This window comes from Diuraphis noxia, unplaced genomic scaffold (assembly GCF_037042655.1).
Source record: "Diuraphis noxia isolate RWA-SAM2 unplaced genomic scaffold, SU_Dnox_SAM2 contig0001, whole genome shotgun sequence".
In the NCBI taxonomy this organism is placed as follows: Eukaryota; Metazoa; Arthropoda; class Insecta; order Hemiptera; family Aphididae; genus Diuraphis; species Diuraphis noxia.
The window spans coordinates 446,251-470,496 of record NW_028301711.1 but is presented as its reverse complement, the minus strand read 5'-3'; the positions used below and the strand labels follow the sequence as shown (position 1 = coordinate 470,496).

General features: G+C 33.4%; 3 protein-coding genes and 1 pseudogene across 3 annotated transcripts; 2 read left to right on the top strand and 2 right to left on the bottom strand.

Annotated features, from left to right (window-relative positions):
• Window positions 1-2,071: 2,071 nt before the first annotated feature.
• LOC149059119 (uncharacterized) lies at window positions 2,072-4,782 on the bottom strand (annotated as a pseudogene).
• A 10,342-nt stretch (window positions 4,783-15,124) lies between these two features.
• Window positions 15,125-18,207, top strand: LOC149059118 (uncharacterized). Its single transcript, XM_089222766.1, has 3 exons — window positions 15,125-16,662; window positions 17,074-17,615; window positions 17,667-18,207. The coding sequence occupies exons 1-3, from the start codon at window positions 15,490-15,492 to the stop codon at window positions 18,205-18,207; spliced, it is 2,256 nt and encodes a 751-aa protein (XP_089078892.1). The 5' UTR covers window positions 15,125-15,489.
• Window positions 18,208-18,736: 529 nt separating this feature from the next.
• LOC149059117 (uncharacterized) lies at window positions 18,737-20,767 on the top strand. Its single transcript, XM_089222758.1, has 3 exons — window positions 18,737-19,355; window positions 19,467-19,608; window positions 20,659-20,767. The coding sequence occupies exons 1-3, from the start codon at window positions 18,737-18,739 to the stop codon at window positions 20,765-20,767; spliced, it is 870 nt and encodes a 289-aa protein (XP_089078884.1).
• Window positions 20,768-21,297: 530 nt separating this feature from the next.
• LOC107169820 (uncharacterized) lies at window positions 21,298-24,012 on the bottom strand. The gene is made up of 4 exons (XM_089222747.1): window positions 24,002-24,012; window positions 23,160-23,909; window positions 22,363-23,085; window positions 21,298-22,231 (listed from the first exon to the last, which is right to left on the bottom strand). Exons 1-4 carry the CDS (start codon window positions 24,010-24,012, stop codon window positions 21,298-21,300), a joined length of 2,418 nt encoding a protein of 805 aa, XP_089078873.1.
• Between the last annotated feature and the right edge of the window lie 234 nt (window positions 24,013-24,246).

Sequence of the window (24,246 nt, the reverse complement as noted above, 5' to 3'; positions counted from 1 at the left end):
TTAGTTCTTGTTTATACTTAAATTATAATATTTACCACATATTGTATTTTATTTAGTAATTTAATCAAACATTTAAGTACCTAAATTGGTTAGTCACACGTGAATTGGATACTTTGCAAAGTACCTATTGGTAAGTTTTACTGGTTGGTAGTTGCGAAAATTAAAATTAATAAAACAATATATCGCATTAACTTAAGACATTTTGATTTCAGTTCGATCATTTATACATATTATACAATTTTTGTTCAAATTTCTACCTAACCAATGAAACACTGGTACTTAGTAAACACAAAAATAAATATTACTATAGTAATTATAGTTACAACCATCTAAGATGTACCTGAGAGTTGCTTTAGTGTTTTACTTGCACAATTAAACGTGGCATATTGATAGTCTATTAAGACAGATGATTTGAAGCATAAACTGGGTCTTTAAAATGTTGTCTAATAGTAGATTTCACTATGAAATATGTAAATCAGGAAAATCTTTATTATACATATTCAATTAAAATATTTCAACACACTACAAAATAAATTAAGTAAGTATTAATATTTTTAACTGTAATATTATTTAATTATTATATAGACATACAAATATTTTAGATTATCAGGATAATTGCAAAGAAGTAGAAAAAATCTAGTTGGACTATAACTACACATTACCAATGATATTTATTGAAAAGATGATGTTGTTGTAATCGCAGGAAGTGAAAAAGACATTACTAACATGTTCGAAAAAATGAACGACATGCTTAAAGAACACTTAAGCTTCACATACCTATTCAATCACAAGCGATGGGAAAAGTCATACAGATCCAGTATGTAGAATAGCGCATACCAAACAGGCCTACTATAAAAAAATTAATCTTTTTACCTCAAATAGAATAAGTTTGGACAGCAGAAAATCAGTTATAAAAGGCTTTGTGTGGAATTTAGATCTATATGGAACAGAGATTTGGACAATACTGAAGACTGAGAAAGCCAAAATAGAAGCTTTTATAGTATGGTGTTGGAAAACACTAAAATTTCAATAGACAGAAAAAATTAAAAATGTTGAGGTTTTCAGGAGAATAAATACCCAAAAATCAATATGGAATATGCTAAGATTGAGAAGAAAAGCATGGATCGGACACGTAATAAGGAAGAAACCTGGAAGAGAAAGGCCTAGAACTCCATTTCTGAAGCAAGTGATGGAAGCTATCAGAATAGGAACATACTGGGAGTTGAAGATGAATTTAAGTGGAGAGAAACATCAATAATCATTTAACCGATCTTTGGAATGAAAAAAAATAAAATAATGTATCGAAAACCAAAAATTGTGCTAATGTTAATGCTTTATAATTTATATGCTAGTTTATAAATAATTTAAATTAGGTGACAACATCAATCATTACAACTTAAATAAGATAATATATAATACTAAGATAATATACATAGATGTAGATATATATATTTTATGCTTAATATGTAGATTATGCCCTAAATCAAATTAAGAATTTTTAGGTGGCTATGTGATTAATAGTAATTTTATTTTAAATTTTTTTTTTTACGGACAAGTCCTTTAGCAAAATAGATATAATAATTTAAACATCCAAAAACATTAGTCTACTGTGCTACATTGTATAATGTCATAATGATATTAAATACTAAATAATTTGTGTCAATGATTGGTGTTGTCACCAAATAATAATTAGTACTAAATTCAAGTTAGAATATTATTAACACCATTTTTAAATTTTGCTTTTTAAGTTTGGGGTGATCGAAAAGTTTATTTTAATTTTTTGAATACATGTTTTATCTTTACTCATATTTTGCATATTAACTGCAAAACGAACATTTAGATTAAACTGTATCATCATTTTGAAATAGGTTTTTCATAGTCCTAGGCTTATTTAAGTAAAATTGTTTAATAGTTCATAATAATATCAGTATAAAATGTGAGGAATTTTGTCGTGAACAGGGTTCAAGGCTAAAAGAAACCTCAAATCAAACGCTAAAAAAAAATCATTTAAATAACCAAAATTAAGCAATCCAAAAAATGGATAATCTCCTTCTTCTTCTTCCTCTGGCACTTAGTACTCTCTAAGAGTTTTGGCCGCCATCACAATATCTCTCCATTTTTCACGGTCCTGTACTATTTCCCTCCACTCTTGTACTCCCAATCTTTCAAGGTCTTCTTCCACAACATCCAACCACCTTTTCCTGGGTCTTCCTCGCGGTCTTTTCCCCATTGGTTTCCAGTTTAGGATTGTTCTACTTATATCCTCTTCACTTCTTCGCATCGCGTGTCCTAACCACTGGATCCTTTGCCCTCTTATAAAGCTGATAACTGATGCAATTCCCAATTCGTCTTGTAGTTCTTTGTTGTATTTTCTTCTCCAAGTTAAATTAACGCTATCATAAATTGGTCCACAAATTGTCCTCCAAATTCTGTTTTCAAAGGTCCTAAGTCTTCTTTCAGTTGTGCTGGTGGTAGTCCAAGCTTCACAGCCATAGGTGAGCGTTGGTCTTATTATTGCAGTATATAGTCTAGTTTTCGTCTTTTTTGAAAATAATTTTGATTTTAAGAACTTATTTAAGGCAAATGCCGCTCTTTCCGCCTTGGCGATCCTCACTCCTATTTCCTTCGACCAATCATTTTTAGCGCTCAGCATAGCTCCTAAATATCGAAATTCATCTACTTTTTCGAAGGTTAGGGGCCCCGTGTCAGGGTTGTCTCCATTTTTTAGCAACTCCATTACTTTGGTTTTTTCTGCATTGATTTTCAAACCTATCTTGCTAGCTGCTTGTTCAAGGGCTTGGGCTGCTTTTATTGTCTCCTCTAGGGAGTTTCCTAGTATATTTAAATCATCTGCAAATCCCAATACTTGTATGTGTTGCTGACCGACTTCCACTCCAGTTGTTTCTGATTGCAATTCTCTTATAACTTTTTCTAGAGCTATATTGAATAGGGAAGGTGATAACGAATCTCCCTGTTTCAATCCAGTTCTTACTTCAAAGGCTTCTGACACCGTAGATTCAACCCTTATTTTATACTGTGTATTTTCCATGCACATTTTTGTTAGCGTCACTAATTTTTGTGGGATCCCGAACTCCTCCATTATATTGTAGAGACTTTGTCGGTGTATACTATCGTAGGCCTTTTTGAAATCAACAAATAGCTGCCAGATGTTTTGGCGGAATTCATACTTTTTTTCTATTAATTGGCCTATGATAGTGAGTTGTTCTATTGTTGATTTCCCTTTTCGGAATCCGCACTGATATCTGCCTAAGTTTTCTTCTACGTACGGCGTTAGCCGTTTTAAGAGTATTCTGGCAAACACTTTGTAAGCTGAGTTAAGCAGTGATATTCCTCTATAGTTTTCACAAATTGACTTATCACCTTTTTTGTGAATCGGAATAATTATGGCTTCGTTCCAGCTTCTTGGCATACTCTCATCTTTCCAGATCTTCTGGCAAAACCTAAAGAGGAGGTTTTGCATCTCTTTTCCACCATATTTAATGAGTTCAGCTGGTATTTCGTCTGATCCTGGTGATTTCCAATTTTTTAGGTCTTTTATTGCTTCGTTGACTTCTCCCCTAGTCACTTCACTTACCATTGGCTCTGCTCCACATAGGTTTTCCCTTCTCGTTGCGTTATCTGGGATATCTGCGTTCAACAGTTCAGTGAAGTATTCCTTCCATCTTTCGGCTTTTTCTTTAGGGTCCATGAGTACTTCGCCATGACGATTCTTAATAGTTTTTAGACTTGGGTTGAACTTTTTGTATTGTTTTATGGTCTTAAAGAAATTTCTAACACTTCCCATCGAATAATTTCTTTCTGCTTCTTGTAATATATCACTTAGATACTTTCTCTTCTCTCTTTGGAGTACTCTTTTACACATCTTCCTTTCTAAGATGTATATTCTTTTTCTGTCTGTACTATCCTCTTTAATATAGTTTTCACGGGCAGTTTGTCTTTTTCTTATTGCTTGTCGACAGTTTTCATTATACAATTTTTTCTTCTTGTTTCTTGTCTTTCCAATGTCCTTTTCTGCGATTTCTTTAATGGCTTTGCTAACTTTGTCCCAGTCTTCATCTATGTCATTCAATTCGATGCCTTTTATATATTCACCAATACTTTTTGAGTATTTTTGTTGGATTTCTTCATCCTTTAGCATCTCTAGATCTATATTTATGCTATTTACTTTTTCTAGTTGTTTTCGACTTTGTAGCTTTATCTCGAACTTTGCCACTACTAGGAAGTGATCTGTATCACAGTCAGCTCCTCTATAGCTTCGTATGTCTTTTATACAAGAGCGAAATCTCTTTTGAATGAGTATGTGATCTATTTGGTTAGCTGTTATTCCATCCGGTGACCTCCATGTGGCTTTGTGTATGTCTTTGTGTGGAAACGTTGTACTACTTATTGTCATATTCTTTGCCTCTGCAAAGAATATGAGTCTTAGTCCATTTCCGTTGCTTGTCTCATGTAGACTTTCACTACCTATGGTGGGGCTAAATTGTGTCTCTCTTCCACACTTGGCATTTAGGTCTCCTAACACTAATTTGATTACGTTCCCTGGTATATTATCATAAGTATGTGCCAGTTCCTCGTAGAACGCATCCTTGATATCCTCATCTCTTGTATCTGTTGGAGCATGTGCACTAGTACTATATTTAGGGGTTTTGTGTCCACACGTAATACTGCTATTCTTTCTGAGACGGGGTTGAACTCTCTTATGTATGGTTCCAGGGTTTCATGCACTGCAAATCCGCTTCCAAAAATGTGCCTTCCCTCCATCCCAGAGAAGTAAATTACATATTTCCCTACTTTAATCTGTCCATTCCCAGCCCATCTTATCTCTTGCAAGGCTGCTACATGTCCGAGGCTGATTTTCTGATGGTATCATAACAAATAAGTTTTATGAGGTGGGGTTGTTAGCCCCACGCTCAACCCCCAACCTGGAGGGCCAGACTACCCCAACCAATTAAGATCAGGGTAGGGCTACTGCAGTGCACTTATTAAGGTGCACTGGGCGATGGGGACGCCACTTTCCCTACGCCATAGGTGGCCCTAACCTAACCTAACCTAACCTAACCTAACAAGGATAATCTCCTTAGTTTTTGTTAATGGTTATCACTTGCATCACATTAAAGTAGAAAATATACATTAAAAAACTAAAATGTGTCATAAAGAACCTATCAAAAAATTGTTTGATTCTTTGTATTTATTTTATTTATTCTCATTTCATTATAAAATATTATTTTTTTTTTAAATTAAAGTTAAAATCAAATAACTATTGTAACAATTTGATATTATATCAGTATTAAGCTAATATCTGTCTCAAACCCTGTTCATGACATCAAAATGAGTTTTTACATAAAATATAATTAGCTTCTTTCACACCTTCCATATTTAGTAAATTTAGTCATTAGTATTGTTTCTAGCTAATCAAACCACCACTGTAAATAAATTACAATGTTTTTAAGAGCTGTAAGGTAACACTGCTTATAATAAAATAAACTATGTATTAAATATTGAATTTTTTAATCAAAAAAATTATATCTCTTCATCTGAAGAGATACAATTGTTTGAAATTTTTAATGATTTCAAATCAGGTAAATCATTTTTTTTTTTGGTTTTTAATGTATTCAACCCAACAATCTGGTGGTTCTGTGTGCTTGTCCGCTCCCGTCTTCCTATCAAATATGCAACACCTTATCTGAAAAGTTTTTATGTATTTATTAAAAAACTATATTTAATTTTTCGAAATCATTAGGTAATGAGTGACTCAGACATTAGTAAGTTGTCTAATGATCATCAATACAAGAATAAATTACCTGTCCTTGTCTACACCAATACTTTTGGCGTTTAAGAGCCATATCCACTTCAACTTTGTCCTTTATTGTTTTGATCTTCAATTCTTTACTAATTTTTAGTAAATCAGAATGTTTGGGACACCACCAAGAATCACACTAGTAAAATTATGCAATAGTACAAATAAATATTTATCATCGACATTTTCAAATAGGTTCATGCATATATGATATGTATAGCTATATTACGCCTACGTTATATTATTAGCAGACCAGAATATATTATAAATACACATACTTTTCCTAAATCTTCCGGAATCTTCCGGAATTAGACCAACGGTTCTCAACCTTTTTATATTTGTGTACCACCTGTGCAGTTTCTACATTTTTACGTACCACCTGATCACTTTTTAGTTTTTTCCTGATATTCAGACAGTTATATTTTTTTAGTATTTTGTATCATTATAATTTGTTGGATATTTAAAATAAAATAATTACCTGTTCATTTTCCTCATTGCATTTTAATAGATCTTTAGACAGCGTTTTATAATACAAGTAACGTCCCAACACATACTTGTCATCCGCTAACTTGCTTTCAGTTGAAGTAACCGACATTTTCAAAAATATTTACACTGATGGACGATGGTAAAAGAAAACAATATTTCCCATGTACAGTCAAGCTTAAAATGAAACTCTGATGTCTGTGTTACAATGAAACAGTTATCTTAATTACCAAACTATGGAGGGTAGAAACATGTACAATTATTGTATAATAGATAAAATGTACTAAATAACAACAACTTTACTACATTAGGTATCTTGTAAGATATAGATAAACTTTTTTTTTTTCATATCTAATCCTCTTTTCTGTTTATAAAATAATTATTTTTCATACAAATTAATTAATATTAAATATTATAATTTTTTTGTATAAAATACAATTATGTTTATTTGTATAAACTACAATTATGTTTATTTGTATAAAATACAATATTGTTTATTTGTATAATTTTAATTTGTAATATAAATTATTGTTCCATAGTTTTTTTAATTATGTATTACAAATATTACCCACAATAAAGGAAATTCTCAATGTTGATAATATTAATGGTTATTCTCAAATAATTTGTCAGTCCTACAGTTATTAGTAGTAGTATACCTTGTTAATTTATTAAATTACAAAATAACTTTTAAATAACGTTTAATTTTAAAATGAATTATTCGAATGAAGAAAAGTTGGACATGTTGGCTTGTTACAACGAAACCGGGAAAAACTCTAGAGCTGCAACAAGGTTTATACATATATATGTATATTAGTTTTATTGATTTTCTTTACATTTGAGTATACAACATAAATAAATAAAACCACAAATAACAATAAAATGTATCTTTGAAAAAAAAAATATTTGTACATCCAATATTTTATTAAATATGTATAGATTGTATAAAAATCGGTATCCTGATCGCCCTTGTCCGGCACATTCGTTGTTCCCTTTTTTGTATAAAAATCTACAAAATTTTGGAGGATTCCAGAGAAAAAAACGTAGAATTTGTACGGTAACCAATGAAGAAAATTCATTTGCAGTGTTGGCCAAGTTCAATGAAAATCCACAAACATCCTTGAAAGTTGTAGCAGGTACCTATCTTTATAAAATAAAATTAAAAAAGGTTGATTTTAAATTTTAAATTTTAGATGAATTGAACATATCATATTCTTCTGTTCAAAAAATTGCAAGAAAATATAAATATCACGCATACCTGTATTCCCCTGTTCAATTTCTCCAAACAAATGATTATGAAAGGCGTGTTAATTTTGTAGCTCACATCATGGTGGAATTAGAAGAAGATCCACATTTTTTTAAAAAGATTATGTGGACTGATGAAGCAAGGTTTCACAACAATGGTACTGTAAATCATCATAATAATCACTTTTGGAGTGATTCAAATCCTCACCTTTTTAGTGAAACTCATAAGCAAGTTCGTTGGGGAGTTAACGTATGGTGTGGGATAATTGATAATTTCTTAGTAGGTCCATATTTTTTTGAAGATAATCTAATTGGAGATAGATATCTCAATTTTTTAGAAAAAGATTTGCCAATTTTGATGGAAAATATTCCACTGCAACAGCGCTTAGATTTAATATGGCAGCAAGACGGCGCACCAGCTCATAATACATTAACATTCTTGAACAAACTTTATGGGGACAACTGGTTTGGAACCCATAGCCCCAAAATTCAATGGCCACCACGTTCACCTGATTTGAGTGTTTTGGACTTTTTTTTTGGGGTTATCTAAAAAATTAAGTTTACAAAGAAGAGTTAAAGAATGTAGAAGAGCTCAAAACAAAAATAACAGAATGCTGCAAAAATATTAAATCTTCAGTGATAAGTAAAGCTACATCAACTGAAGTGATGAAGCGTTTATCATTTTGTTTAGCCGCAAATGGCAAACAGTTCGAACACTTATTAAAATATAAATAATTATTAATATAGTTTGTAATAATATTATTTAATATCATAATATATTTTAAGTTATACATATAAGTATATTATTTGTAAATTATCTTGTATCAAAATTCTTCTTCTTTTAAATCTAATTCTTCATATTTTGAAGACTAATAACATCTTTCGTTACTTTATACCTAGGACACAAACATTTAGTAAATGCTCTACAAATAGTTATTTAAATTTTATACTTACGGACAGATATGTTTGGCAAACATCAAAAACTATAACGTGATCGTGGTAAAGTCAATGAAAAAATAAATAAAAAATAATATCACCGTCATTAACCATATTCTAAAAGTTTACGCATAATAATATTATTGTTCTGTGATAATACTGTTTAATTATTGTTTACACCTACTTTACTGTTAACACTGGAACCAGATAAACACTAGACCACGGTTGTAAATTGTACAGAACGATAAGAATGGTTACCACGAGTTGAGATTACAAGTTAATGACATAAGCAAAAATAATAAAAAGAACATCAATAAAATGTCTATAAATAGAATAGCATTGTCCGTACTATACCTCCGTCCAAAGAGAGAAGTTGACCGGGAGGCGACCAAAACTCGTATTTTTCCACGCATTCCCACCACTTTAACAGCCAGATCACCACCGATCGTGCGCCGTCATCGACAAAAAAATTCGTGCGGTGTCTGCGAGTGCGTGATTTACTATACTTGCGTCTATGCCGACTGTCACATAGTAAGGGAAATGGAGCCACAACTGCTGAACGGCCCCGATTAGTCTATATGCGTGAAACGGTCTACTTCTCTCATGGGATTGATTTTTTTTTTTTTTATGAACACCATCTATTTGTAAATAAGTAATAACTAATAACTGTTTCTATTAACTGTACGTAAGACAGTGCGCGCGCGCCGCGCGCCGTGCATGTCTTGAGACCTTAAATTATAATAGGTACAAAGTACAATGATTATCAATCGTGGATTTAACGATATCGAATTTATTACTATTATAGCTACTGGTCTCGACTACTTGTTCCGACGGTGCTGATTGTGTAGTAAAACCCGTTTAAAACCACCCAACTTTAGGCAGCTATAACTCGCCAATGGATTAATGAAAAATGAAAATTTGAACGTGATAATTCATAAAAAAATAGCTTTGTTAGTTTGTAACAATTTTTGTATGGGTTGCTATTTGAACATCAAAACTTGATAGTGGTTTACCTAATAAATATAAGGGTGAAAAAAATGTAAATGTAATACAATTGTAGAAAAGCATGAATCTAAAAATTTGAAAAAAATTAAATACTTTTTGAAATAATGAGTGTTCAACGATAAAAAAATCACCCTGTATACTTATACACTAAAATAATTGTAATTGTAAGGCTTACAGTTAATGTACTGTACATTATGGCTAGATGAAAGTTTACATTAATAATAAAAGAAGGTTCTGGTATAATTTTTTTGTAACTTATCTAATTCTTTCAACTGTTTCGCAAATTCTATCAAGTCTTTGATTAATTGAAATGTTGTAAAGTTTTGTGGCATCACTGAGTTTAACATTTCTATTACAAAAAATTTTACATTTACTTTCGAATTTTCAGGAATGATATCCAAGTTTTATTCTAAATCTGATTTTTCTGATAGTAACAAAATTGAATCATGTGTGTGAAGTTCACACGAAGGTAGGATGGTCAATATACCTACACCAGAGATCTCTAATTCGTAGGTTCTGGAGAGATCATTGCAATTAACTACTAGAGTTTCACCTTGTGTATAAAATAACCACGAGTTTGATGATGTCAAGTGATGCCAAATAGTTATATCTGACATTAAAAATTTAATTTTGCATGATCGAGAGAAGGTCTGTGGTTTTTAAGAATTGCTAATTTACATAAATTTGATTTAGATCTATGGTGTAAGAATTGCCCACCTTTACTTAATGTGTAATGGCTTAGACGCTTAGAGGTTTACATGTTTCCCATTGTTTATTTGTTAACGTTAGGAAACGTTCGCTATTCTTACTGAGAGCGAGATTTTTTTATTTGTGTTTCAATTAAAATCAAACTATTCTCTTCATAAATTATTGGTAACGGAATTGGAAACTGCTAACGCCACTGCTTCTGACAGTGATACGGGAAATCCCAGTCCTGAAAATGCTTACTACCTAGACCCACACACATTACAACAGGCTATACTATGGTATTCAAAAAATGTCATTCATTTGTATCATACGGATTGGCTTGGAAAATGTTGGACTTATCCTCTACGGTAAAAGGATTGCACGTAGTAACAACGTCGTTGAATCACATACCGGTTGAATATACATTTTTATATTTATCGCCCAGCTAATACAAACTAGTAAGTAATACACCGGGTTCGTTTTGTAAACACGTAAAAGTAAATGTCGTAATGCGTAATCCGCGAACGGCCTTCGAGACAAATGCAACAACGTCTTGTTTGGAAACACTGAATCAAAATAAATTTGCCGTTGTCGCGCATAATTTAACTAACATCACTCGTGGTGTGAACTACAAATACGGTTTTGGAACTACAGATGCGATGAATCCGACATCGTGTTCCAATGACAATGCTAAATATCAAGATGAAACTATTGTAACGTCACAGAATTTTGAGACTTTTGTATTAGAATATTACATAATATCATTATTATAATCTTATAATATGTCAACGTCCTTTTATTATATAACTCACAGTATTTCCATAATCTCTATTATTATGCATGCGCTCATTAAATATTATAATGACAAAAACACTGTTATGTAATACTAGTCCCCTGACCTCCCCCACATGCAGTGTCCATCGCGTCGATGTCGCAGCGGGCGCTTCGCCGTTGGTGTCGGGCGTTGCGGTCGCAGCCGCTGGCGCATACGGACATGGCAACCTGTTTCCCCACTATATATTATACGAAAGTTCCCGACGCGACGACACTGACCACCCCTCTACCCAAGAACATCAAGACGCCGGAACGGCCTACGACCAGCCACCGACGTATACTACCGAGCTGTCTGTTTTTCGCCACTATCGATGACCGATCTCCGGTGTTCGATTTTTGTTTCTGCTCAACGCCATTGACTCTCGCAACACGTCTCCCGGACTCAAACTTTTTGTTATTTGTTTTCACCGTCGGCGGAATACCACCATGATGGCCTGAAGTGACGTCATAGGCCCGAGGCGGTCGAAGCCATCTCAAACATCATCAACTCAGTACAAACAGTCGTCGTCAAGTATTATTTTTCCCCCAACATTCCCCTTTTTTCATTTTGATTATGTATCACCCTAGTTTCTTTTTTATATACTCAGATTTTCTTCAGAGGTGCCCCGGTAACCGTCCTGCGGAGCCGTGGGTCGTTTCCTTTATTACAAATAATATGTTATAGATATGTCATACTGACGTATTATAAATCTCACATATGTGCTCGGTAACCGTTCGTCGGAGCCGTAGCGTTAATATTCATTTTTATTTCCTTCCTTATACACTTGCCATGTGCCGAAATATTATCTATTTTATTTTTATTGTATTTATCTGATTATATTTCTTATGCACTTGCCATGTGCCAAATTTATATTATTAATTTTTTTGTATTATTTGTTATGCAAATTTAGTGCCCCGTGTAAAATAAATCATATAAAATATTTTCTTTAAAATTCTAATTTTGTTATTTAAAATAATAATAAATCTTTGGTTTTCATTAATCACTGTGTGTACAAAAACCTATAAATTCCACTGACCTGGCTCTTGAGCCAACATGCGTTGCGGTTTATAGGTCATGTGGTCAGTGTACCCCTGAGCACATGGGTGGAAAGTAAGTCCCTAAAAAGACCGAAATCTAACAAGCTTCTGGAGATGTGTCTAACACGATCCTTGAAACAAAACAACGGCTGTTTTCACACTCGCTGCCGGACGCCCGACTTCTCTGGTTGGTTTGAGTCATTTCTTTTCGAATTCACGTACCTTAATTTTTGACATACATCTTTCATGTGTCCAGGTTTTCGACAATATTGACATGTAACAGCATATACAGTTTTAGAAGATCCGGATGACATGTTTGTACTTTTTTGATTGTTATGAGAATTAGGTCTCACGGACCTGCAATCGCGAGCCCAGTGTCCGGGTTTATTACATATGTTTCAAGATCCAACTGTTTTTTTCGTTGTCACAGGGTTGGTCTTGTAGAGTTTCTTGGATTCTTCTACCGATGATTTAATTCACTCTTCCTCCCTGGCGGCCTGTATGGCTTTTTCTAAAGTAGGGGGATTCCTAGCTTTGATGAAATCCTTTAAGTTTCCTAGCCCTTCCATGAAAACTTGAATCACCTGCCGTTTGATAGACCTTCCCATAGCCGGGGCACCTTAGTTGCGTCCCGTTAAAAAGGTATACATGAATTGCGTCCCACTATATTGGTTAGGTAGTAGAAATTTATTCCGTTTTCAGGGGTTCTCCGAGGTATATTTTTAGTAGTTATTTTAATAGTATAATTCAAATCTAAAAGTTTTAAGTGCAATTTTTGGGATTTTTCAACTTTGTTGAATTTATTCATTTATACAACTATTTTAGCTAAAGTCGATACTCGACAGTCGTGTAGATAAGTTATTACTATAATATCTCCAGCCATAAAATCCAATTATTAGTATAGTATATAGTAATAATGGTATCTTATCGAAATAAAAATAATATCAAGTCGATAGGTATTTAATACAATACAAAATAATTTGTGAAACGCGACTGTTTAACTGTATACGTAGTATTATATGTATGTGTATATACTATATAGCATTTAGTTTCGCAATGTTTTGGATTTACCAAGCTGATATAAAATGTTTGATTAGGTGGGTACAGTATCTACTATTAATAATATTGTTGTGTTTAGTATATCTTTTACTGCAGTTCGGTCTTCGTTCTTACTCAGTTTTTAGTTTTTCGTATACCTACGTGAGCTGTGATAACTGTTTAGTTTTTATATATTATTTAGAATGGAAGTGCAAAATATTATAAGTGAAAATAAAATAACAAGGTTAGATTTTGTAAAAAGCTTATCTAATAAATATAAACCTAATTTTTGACTGACATTTTTATTGACAACATTATTATTATTATTTATTAATTAACTTATTTATTACCTATATTATGGACTATATTAATTTGTATTGGATTTAAGCGATTTAACGTTTATTTACTTGTTTATTATATTTGATTGACTTATATTATATTTATAACTGTTATTTATTTTTGTTAGTTATTTAAGAACCCCTGATTTAAATATACGAATTGCGTCCTGTATTTTTTGGGACGCAATTCGTGTATACCTTTTTTACGGGACGCAACTCGGGTGATCCCCCCATAGCCTGGGCTACTTCGAGTGAAAGATCTACGGTTTCCTGTTCAACTATGAGGTTCTGTAGTGTCTCTACCCTCATGGAGTAAGATAAAATGTCTTCACCACTTCTTTGTTTAGTGGCATACAATTCTAAAAACAGTAAAAACAGATGTTGGGTGGTCGTTTGAGGTTCCAAATTCGTCTTGAGAGTTTCTCTTAACTCTTCCCACGTGTCAAAGGTTTTGAATTTGGTTATTTGTCGTGCCTTTCCAGTTAGCCTTGTTTGAATCGCATGTAATAATCGTGGTATTGCATTTTCTACCACACAATACACGACAAATTCACATTTTTCCTAAAAGTTTTCTAAATTTTCGGTATCCTTTCCATCGAAAGATTTTTGTAGTAATCTAATGCCATCTTGTAATCCAATTTGGTCATTTGCCATTGAATCACTTCGTCTTGGACTAGTATTATCGCTAATACTCATTATTTCTTGAACCTTCAGATCGATTAATCGGTTCAATTCTGCAGCGTTTGTGCCTTCCATTACTGGTGGCTGGTTGTAGCCACTACTCGCTCCCTGACTTTGGTTGGAATCCATGATTTTTGTGGAGTCTTGATTTAAAAACCACTTAATATTTGGGTTTGATTGCTGGGTCTCGTCACCCGCTGACCAATCCAAGATTTTCTCTTGATTGTCTGAATTTTCAATTTGTTCTGTAGGTGTTGGGACGTTGGTATTTTCTTGAGTTACGGTTAAACTTGTTTCGTGATCTACGTGGCTTAAACTCTGATCTACTTTGGATATTTCTTGAGTAACTTCTACCAGTAAATTATTCGTCGAGATAGGTAAATCAGCTTCCCTAACTAATAAATTGTCAACTGTTATCTCATCTACTAACGCACTGTATTAGGTTGGTTAGGATTGGCACACCTTATTGGCAAACTTACTCTATGAGAGGGGGTTGGTGAAAGAAGCTTAGCTGTATCAGCACCCCCGGGAATTTGACTCTGGTCCGGATTCTGGCTCATTAATTTTTTTTTTATTGAGCAACAAAATGGTCTGTACTCTTCTTTAGAACCTTGAAAAAAAACGTTGGGAAACATGTATTTACAATACTGTTATTTTAATAAGAATACTAAATATATATATTAATCTATACTATTATATAAAATTGTAAGGGTTTTTCTTAGACCGCGCTAACCGAGAAAACTACTGAACCGATTTGGTTGAAATTTTTTTTGGCTGAAACCCGACACTCCGCTGAACGTTATAGTAACACTTTTGTCAATAAAAAAAAAGTATAAAGTTCATACAAAATCAAAAACAGAATCAAAGTAGTGGCGCCCTCTTTCGGCCAAAAAATATACTAAATATTTTTAGTTGTTACGGTTCTATAAGTTGCAGATCCAAAGAGGATGAGTTGTTCTTATATAAAATGGAAACATATGGTAAACTTATTGTATGACATATAGTTACTATTGGTTACTGATAGGACAAGGTTATTATGAAAGAATATTTTATGAAAATCCACCCGAAATGTAGGAAATCTGTATGTCAAAAATACAACAGTGGCGCCATCTGTCTAGAAAAAAACAAACTAAATTATAAAAAATTTAGTTTATTGTTGCAGATTAAAATAATAATAAGTAGTGTATTATATAGTGGTTGCTATTGGTTTATCGGGCATGTTTGTATATTATAATATTACTAGCCGACCCGGCCACGCGTTGCTGTGGCTAAAGTTTTTGTAATATTACATTATAGTAAACAATCTAAGAGAACATCAGTCACTGGCATCAGCACACTGGCATAATTTGTACTTAGTTTTTTTACCTTTTTTTCTTACCCAAATTTTGAGTAAGTGGCCAATTCATTATCATGCCGAGAGCGCAAAGAGCACGCATTAGCAGAAGAACTGCCAATGCATCTCGAATGTATAACAGAAGGCAACAAAATAACACACCAGAACGTTCTCAAACACGTGCTCAGGAGCAACGTAACGCTTTGAGTATGAAATCAGCGTTTAATTATCAATCCGAGATTGATTATTTAAATATTAAAGCGCTTCAAATTGGACGAATGACTATATTATGTCCTAAGTGCCATGCAAAAAAATGGAAAGATGAAACCCATGGACTTTGCTGCGCTGACGGTAAAGTTGTTTTACACCAATTTGAGGATCTTCCAGACCTAATTAAAAGTTTAATTGATAATTCTCACCCTCTATCAAAACATTTCTTTGATAATTCTAGACGGTATAACACTCTGTTTCAAATGACATCGTTTGGAGCAAACGAAATAAGTGAAGGGAACTTCATGCCCTCTTTTAAAATTCAGGGTCAAGTGCATCATTTAATAGGTAGTTTATTACCCGAAATTGGAAATAATGCTAAATTTTTACAAATATATTTTATGTCAGAGTCGGATCAAATATCTATTCGAACAAATATGATTCCAAATATGAAAAGAGGTCTCATTGAATCATTGCAAACAGTTTTGCGTGAAAATAATCACCTCATACAGAGCTTTAGATCTAATCTGGAGTCGAGGTCTTTTGATGAGTTGCAAAACTTTAAGTTAATTATTCATGCTGACAGAGTTCCTCAAGATGAACACAGAGGTCAATATAATGCACCTACCATCGATGAAGTAGCTGTATTATTAGTTAATGAAGATAAAGGTCCCAGAGATATAGTTCTGCACGGTCGGAGTGGACAATTGAGTCGAGTTTCCGAATTGAATAGATCTTATGATGCACTGCAATATCCATTGATGTATACTAGAGGCGAAGACGGTTATCACATTAATATATTACAGGAAAATAACCAGAATCGAACCAAAACTGTATCCTGCATGCAATTTTATTCTTATAGGTTTATGGTTAGAGAAACAAGTCTAAATCATCTACATTATTACAAAACATTATTCAGCCAATTCGCCGTAGATATGATGGCAAAATTGATTTCTGAAAGACTACACTTTATTCGTAACCATCAAAAACAACTACGTGCGGATGATTATGTTCACCTCCGAGATGCTGTTAACAATGATGCAAATATTAATGCTAATAACGTTGGGCAACAAGTAATTCTTCCTTCCTCTTTTACTGGCTCCCCACGTTACATGCATGAAAAAAATCAGGATGCCATGACTTATGTTCGTAAATTTGGCCATCCAGATTTATTTATTACTTTTACATGCAACCCGGAATGGCCGGAAATAAAAAATGAATTATTTCAAGATCAAAAGTCGGTTGATAGACACGATATAATCTCTAGAGTTTTTCATCTCAAACTAAAAAAGTTTATGCATGTATTAAAAAATAAATATATTTTCGGAGATGTAAATTGTTATGTTTACAGTGTTGAATGGCAAAAACGAGGTTTGCCACACTGCCACATTCTTTTGTGGTTACAAACGAAAATTCAGCCAGATGAAATTGATAAAATTATTTCTGACGAGATACCAAACAAAGACAGAGATCCTATACTTTATGAAATAGTTTGCAAGAATATGATTCATGGCCCATGCGGCGAGTTAAATATTAGATCGCCATGTATGAATATTGGAAAATGTAGTAAGAAATACCCTCACAAATTGGTCAAGGATACTCAAACTGGAGATGATGGTTATCCGACTTACCGACGGAGATTACCAGATGATGGAGGTTATACTGCAATATTAAAAGTTCGTGGTAAAACAGAAATCGTGGTTGACAACCGTTGGGTTGTACCGTATTGTCCAGTGCTATCTAGGTGCTTTAATGCGCATATTAACGTAGAATACTGTCATACGGTTAAAGCGTTAAAATACATATGTAAATATATTAATAAAGGATCAGATAGAGCTACTTTTTCTGTTAATCGTGAAAACGATGAGATTACAAATTTTTTGAATGGTCGATACATATGTACTTCTGAAGCGTTTTGGAGAATTTTCAATTTTGAAATCCATGATAGAGATCCTACAGTTCAGCACTTGGCTGTTCATCTAGAAAATGGACAGCGTGTTTTCTTTAATGATAATAATCTTCATCAAGTTATTGAAAATCCAAGAAAAACGACACTAACTGCATTTTTTGAACTGTGTTCACATGATGATTTTGCGAAAACACTGTTCTATCATGAAGATCCTTCTTATTACACCTGGGATAATAGCAGAGGCTGGTTAAAGAGAAGACGGGGAAAAGATGTTCTAGGTTGGCCAGGAATAAAAATGGACACTGCCATTGGTAGAATTTACACGATTCACCCAAATCAAAGTGAGTGCTTCCATTTAAGATTGTTACTAAATTATGTACAAGGTCCTACTTCATTTGAAAGCTTGAAGGCCTTTGATGGAGTCATTCACGCGACTTTTAAAGCTTCCTGTTTTGCTCTTGGGCTTTTAGAAAATGACGAGCAATGGAAAAATACTCTAGCGGAGGCAACTCTTTCAGAAAGTCCTTCAAAATTAAGAGAATTATTCGCAATAATCATAGTTTTCTGTCAACCGTCTGAACCTCAATCTTTGTGGGAACAGTTCAGAAATGATTTTTATGAAGATATTCTTCTTACAGAGCGCACTCGATTAAATGACGCAATTTACTTTTTCTGATGAAATATTTAATAAAGGTTTGATTGAAATAGAAGATAAAGTTGTTTTTCTGTCTGAAAAATATTTAACTGAATTTGGAATGAACTCACCCGTTCGAAATTAAAATGCATCTGATCCTTTTGAATTCTCAATTTTGCGTTCTTACGATAATAACCGATTACAAGAATTTGTAGAAATCAATTTACCAAAATTAGTAAATGATCAAAAATATGCTTTTAATGTTATTACAGAAAGCGTAATGAATCATCAAGGAAGAGTTTTTTTTTTAGATGCTCCGGGTGGTACAGGAAAAACATTCCTAATTAATTTGTTGTTGGCTCAAATTAGATCCTCAGGTAAAGTTGCATTAGCAGTAGCTTCATCTGGTATAGCAGCAACTCTCCTTAGTGGCGGCAGAACTGCTCACTCGACTTTCAAGTTACCGTTAAATGTATTATTTGATACAGAATACGTTTGTCCGATTCGTAAAAATGGCCCTCATGGAAAAATTCTTCAAAAAACCTCATTCGTTGTGTGGGATGAGTGTACAATGAGTCACAGATCACATATCGAAGCAATTGATCGAACATTAAAAGATCTTAGGTGTAATAATAAGTTTATGGGTGGCATAACATTCGTTTTCGCTGGTGATTTCCGTCAAACCTTACCAGTAATCCCTAAAGGTACTCGAGCTGATGTCGTTAATGCTTGCTTAAAATCTTCCCATATATGGAACTATGTTGAAAAACTTTATTTGCGAACAAACATGAGAGTTTATTTATGCGGAGGGGACGATATTTTTCCAGCACAGTTGTTGAAAATTGGAAATGGAACTTTAGAAAATGAAAATGGTTACATTTCTGTCAATCATACGATTGGACGGGTGGTCAATAACGTGTTAGAGTTGATTTCTACAGTTTATCCAGACATTTTTAATCTGTCCAATAAATCAGATCAGTGGTTATGTGAAAGAGCTATAATCTCTCCAAGAAATGTAACAGCAGAAGAAATTAATGATATCATCCTTCTAAAATTCGATGGACACTCACGTGAATATCTATCTATTGATACAGTTACATCAACAGATGATGCTATTCATTATCCACAAGAATTTCTCAATTCTCTTTCTCCTTCGGGATTTCCTCCTCATAAACTAAAATTAAAAATTGGTGCTCCAATTACATTATTACGTAATCTTCAACCACCGAACTTATGTAACGGTACAAGATTACAAATAAAATCGTTGCGAAATAATATTATAGAAGCCGTAATTCTTACAGGGCCAGCGAAAGGAGAAATTGCATTTATTCCAAGAATTCCCATGATTCCCTCTGACTTGCCGTTTTCTTTCAAACGGCTTCAATTCCCGGTTAAAGTTTCTTTTGCCATTACCATAAACAAAGCACAAGGTCAAACATTCAAGTACGTTGGCGTAGATCTTCGTACAGAGTGCTTTTCACATGGGCAATTATACGTGGCATTTTCTCGAACTGGAGACCCGAATCATCTTATGATTTTAATTTCAACAGGAAATATAACAAAAAACATCATATACTCAGAAGTCTTATAAAATTCATATTTTAATTCTTTTTTTTCTTTAATAAATTTTAATAAATCTTTAATAAATTTTCTTTAATAAATCTTTATCAACCATAAATTATTTCTTTTTTATCAGTATTTATTTTTATCATTTATAACGCTAGAAACCGTTTTTTATATTTACTAGCCGATCACAATAAACAATAATATTTGAATAAAAAATTCTACATATCATGGTCCGAAGGCAAAATAAACAACCAATCACGGGCGAAGCTGTGACGGGTCGGCTAGTATATATATATATACTAATACAAAAAATTTTTTTTTTATTTAGTTAAATATTAAAATCAGTTCTTAAATGTTAAGTCAGAAATTGTATTAGGCACTCACGATAACGCTGTTTGCCACTTGTCTTTGAAAGTGAGGATACCAAACCCCTTCGTGGAAATATAATACGCCGATACTCCTTTTCGACTGCTATATTGAATTGATACGAAGTTCTACGCCCCGAAACTGCTGGTGCAGGGCTCTGAAAATAAGTACGTATTCACGCGGCTGCTGTCTTTCGACGACCGCGGCGGCGGCGATGTCCTTCACGCGTATTAACAAACCCTCTATAGCCCCAGCGCCGTACGTAAATACACGCATTTCATTGGTTCATTTGAATTACCCGCCAACATAGACATAATATTATATATTAATCATATATTAATAGATATTTATAACCCAATTTTAACTCATTATCAAAAATCAAACTAACAACAATGCTGAAAGCTGTTTTCAATTTTGCTAATTTATTTTTTGTGACATATTGTTTTTTTCTATTCAATTAAAAATGTTGTTTGAAAATATCGTAAAACAAATGAATGAACATTTTATATGTGAAATTGATTGGTCAAAGTCAGACTTGGAAAAACAAAATATAATTATTAGAGCAAACATAATTGATATGGAAAATGCAATTGAATGGGTCAATTTCTTTAGTTCAATATCAAATACAAATTGGATTGTCAGTTTTGAATTAAATAATCCTCAGAAGTAAGTTGGCCTTCACAGCTAATTATAATGAAAATATTGAAAATAAAAATAAAATATATGATGTGAAAATTATTGTAGTGTAGAACAGTATTATTAAATAATTAATAGGTAGGTAGGTATCCTAATATTTAACAAAAGCTGTTGTAATTTTTACTCTGATCATTCAAATAATTATAATTATGATTTTTGTTTTTTTATACATATAATATAAAGAAACTTAAATAAATATATCAAGATAATTTCCCTCTTAAATAATATAAATACATAATTAACTAGCTGTACACACTAAAATAAATTATTTTTAATATTTAATATTATTCAGTATTATTTTATTTTATTTTATTTTATTTTATTTTATTGGTTATACGGGCTTTGGCCCTTTTACATTACAATATATATTTTTACATTAGACATTTTACAATCAGATAAAGCAACTTAGACCTAAACAATTTACATTAATATAGAATATGTATATCTGGTGACAATAATAGCTTAATATGTTGGAAAAAAAAAAATAAATAAATAAAAAATATTTTACAAATTTAGCAAATCGTCGAAGGAAGGCTCTGCATTGGCAGACGACATTAGGCGTCTTAAAGGCTTATTAGCCATATAGTTGGTGGTGACGTGTGGGACATAGAAGAAATCCTTTGAACGGGATTGACGGGATGGAACTTTAATGGAGATTTGAGAGAGAAGGACTGGAGAATCTATATTGTTGTTTAAAAGGCCCGCAAGGAATTTTAAACCTGCAACATAGCGACGTTCGGCCAAGGGGGCCAGACCAAGATGAACAGCAATCGGTGTATAGTCGTGAGGTGGACAAGGTATCTTAAGAATATGACTAGCGTGGCGCAGGAACCGTCGCTGAACACGCTCAATTTGCCTTGCATTATCCGCTGTATGTGGGTTCCAAAGTACGGTCCCATATTCTAAAATGGGACGCACAAGAGCGCAGAAAAGTGTTTTTAATGATGATACAAGCCGAAAGTCCTTTATTAATCGGATGACAAGACCAAGAGTTTTTAAAGCTTTACAACATACGTATTCGATGTGTGCAGTTGGGTCCAGATTGCAGCTTAGCCTGAAGCCAAGATCCATGACATAGTCCATAGTACGAGAAACAGCTGCATTGTTGATGAAGTATGGGGACATTATCGGAGAACGGGATCTAGTGAAGGTCATTATTTTGCATTTATCAAGATTAAGTGATAAACCTAAAGTGTTGAACCAATTTGAGAACCGATCTAGGTCGGACTGAAGATTTGTGCAATCATCTGGCATGGTTACGCGCATATACATTTTGATGTCATCAGCAAAACATAGAAAGTGACAGTGATGTAGCACACGATGGAGGTTGTTAATAAATAACGAAAACAATATTGGCGACAGATGACTCCCTTGCGGGACACCAGACGAAGCTAAGAACAAATTAGACTTAACATCAAATACTTTAACACATTGATACCTGTTAATAATAAAGGAACTAAACCAAGACAGAAGGGGTTCGTCAAAACCTAATTCTTTGAGAATATGTATAAGAACATTATGATTAACTGAATCGAATACTTTTTGAAAATCAATGTAGAATACATCTACCTGAGTTTGGTGTTGAAAGGAGTCGAAGACATAATTATTGAATACAAAATTGCGTGTCTTGGGCGAAAGCCATGCTGTTCTTCGGCTAGGATCGAATTAACTGTCGGTTGAATTGAATTTAAGACTAGGTGTTCAAAAATTTTTGAGATGTGCGATCGGATGGAAATAGGTCGATAATTAGATACAGTGGAGGGGCTACCAGATTTGGGAATAGGAATTACAGAACTGAGTTTGAATATGGAAGGAAAAGTGCCTTCATCTAGTGACCTCCTAAATAGAAGCCATAGTGGATAAGCAATAATTATTCTTAGTTCAAATAAAAAATGACCTGAGAGGCCATCCGGGCCAATAGACCATACATTTTCTAACGAGGATAGGCCATGGAATACATCTTCAGCGCTAAACAAAGCATTATTGGGCAGATCAAAGGCGGGAACATCAATTTTTTTGGCATCAAAATCAACTCGTTTAGTAGAGTAGACTGAGGAAAAGTAGGCAGAGAAGAGATTGGCAGTCTCTTGTTCATTACTAGAAGTGAATTCGTTGTATGACATTTCCTTGGGAATATAATTTTTTGAGCGGTTGTTTCTAACAAATTTCCAAAAATCATTAGGCTTTGTCCTAAGGGCTGTTTCAGTACGGTGTATAAAATCGCGGTAAAATCTTTTTGTTTCATATTTAAGTTTGGCACGCAGTAAAGAGAATTCTCTATGATCATTAACACTTAGAGAGGATTTATATTTAATATGAGCCATTTTTTTTTCAAAGACAATATGCTTTTAAGATTTTTGGTATACCAGGGTGGGAATGTTGATTCAGTAAAAGAGACTAGGGGGATGTGATCCAAGATTGATTTATGTAATGCATCGTATAGCACATTAACCGCTGAATTCCGGTCGTATTGAGAAAAGGTTGAAGACCAATTAAATGAAGACATAAAGGAACGGATATTCTCATAATCGCCTTTACGAAAATTGTAGAATTTGTGATTCTGCTTACAACTTGGTACTGGGAGACTAAATGGAAGTAAAATATTTAAAGCTGGGTGGTATTTATCAATAGGAACTAGCGGGTCAAGCGACTTTTCAACGGTTAGAGCTTTATCATTGCAAAAAACTAGGTCTAGAATCGAATTGGTTGAATTATAAATATTATTTTTTTGAAAGAATCCATTAGTTGTAAATGATTCGGGAATACAAGGGGCACGAGCAGGAGAGGAATAAGAGTAAACAATACCATAATCATCATTATCCCATACTGTTTCAGGAATATTATAATCCCCACAAATAATAAATTTGTCATTAGGATAAGTATTGAGCAAATATTCAATGGAAGAAACGTGTGATTCATAAATTAAAGGAGATGAGTGAGGGGGAATATAGACACCACCAACGATGAAACCGTAAGAACCAATAGTAAAACGGACAAAAACATGTTCAACATTTAATTGAGTAACTTTAACGATGCGTGCAGGGTAATCTTTAAGAATGCCAATGAAAACACCACCACCACGACTACAATTGCTATTAGAAATACATCTGTCATGCCTAAAAATATTATAATTAACAAGACCAAGTTCAGAATTAGAAATATTGTTATGTAACCAAGTTTCTGTTAGTACAATGAATATATAATTTACAGAAGATGCATTACATTTAAAATTGGTTAACTTAGTATTAAGACCCCTACAATTTTGGTAGAAGCCGAATAATGAGGTGGAAGCTACTAGTTGATTTTGGTGTTGGTTATTGGATCGGTTAGTCTCCGATGGTGAACTCTGTTTTTTGACCCATCAGAGATCACTTTCGGAGAACCGTTTATGTACTTGATGGAAAGCCCAGATTCGCCATTTCTAGTCCTATGGTCAATTTCCGAGTGGCATGA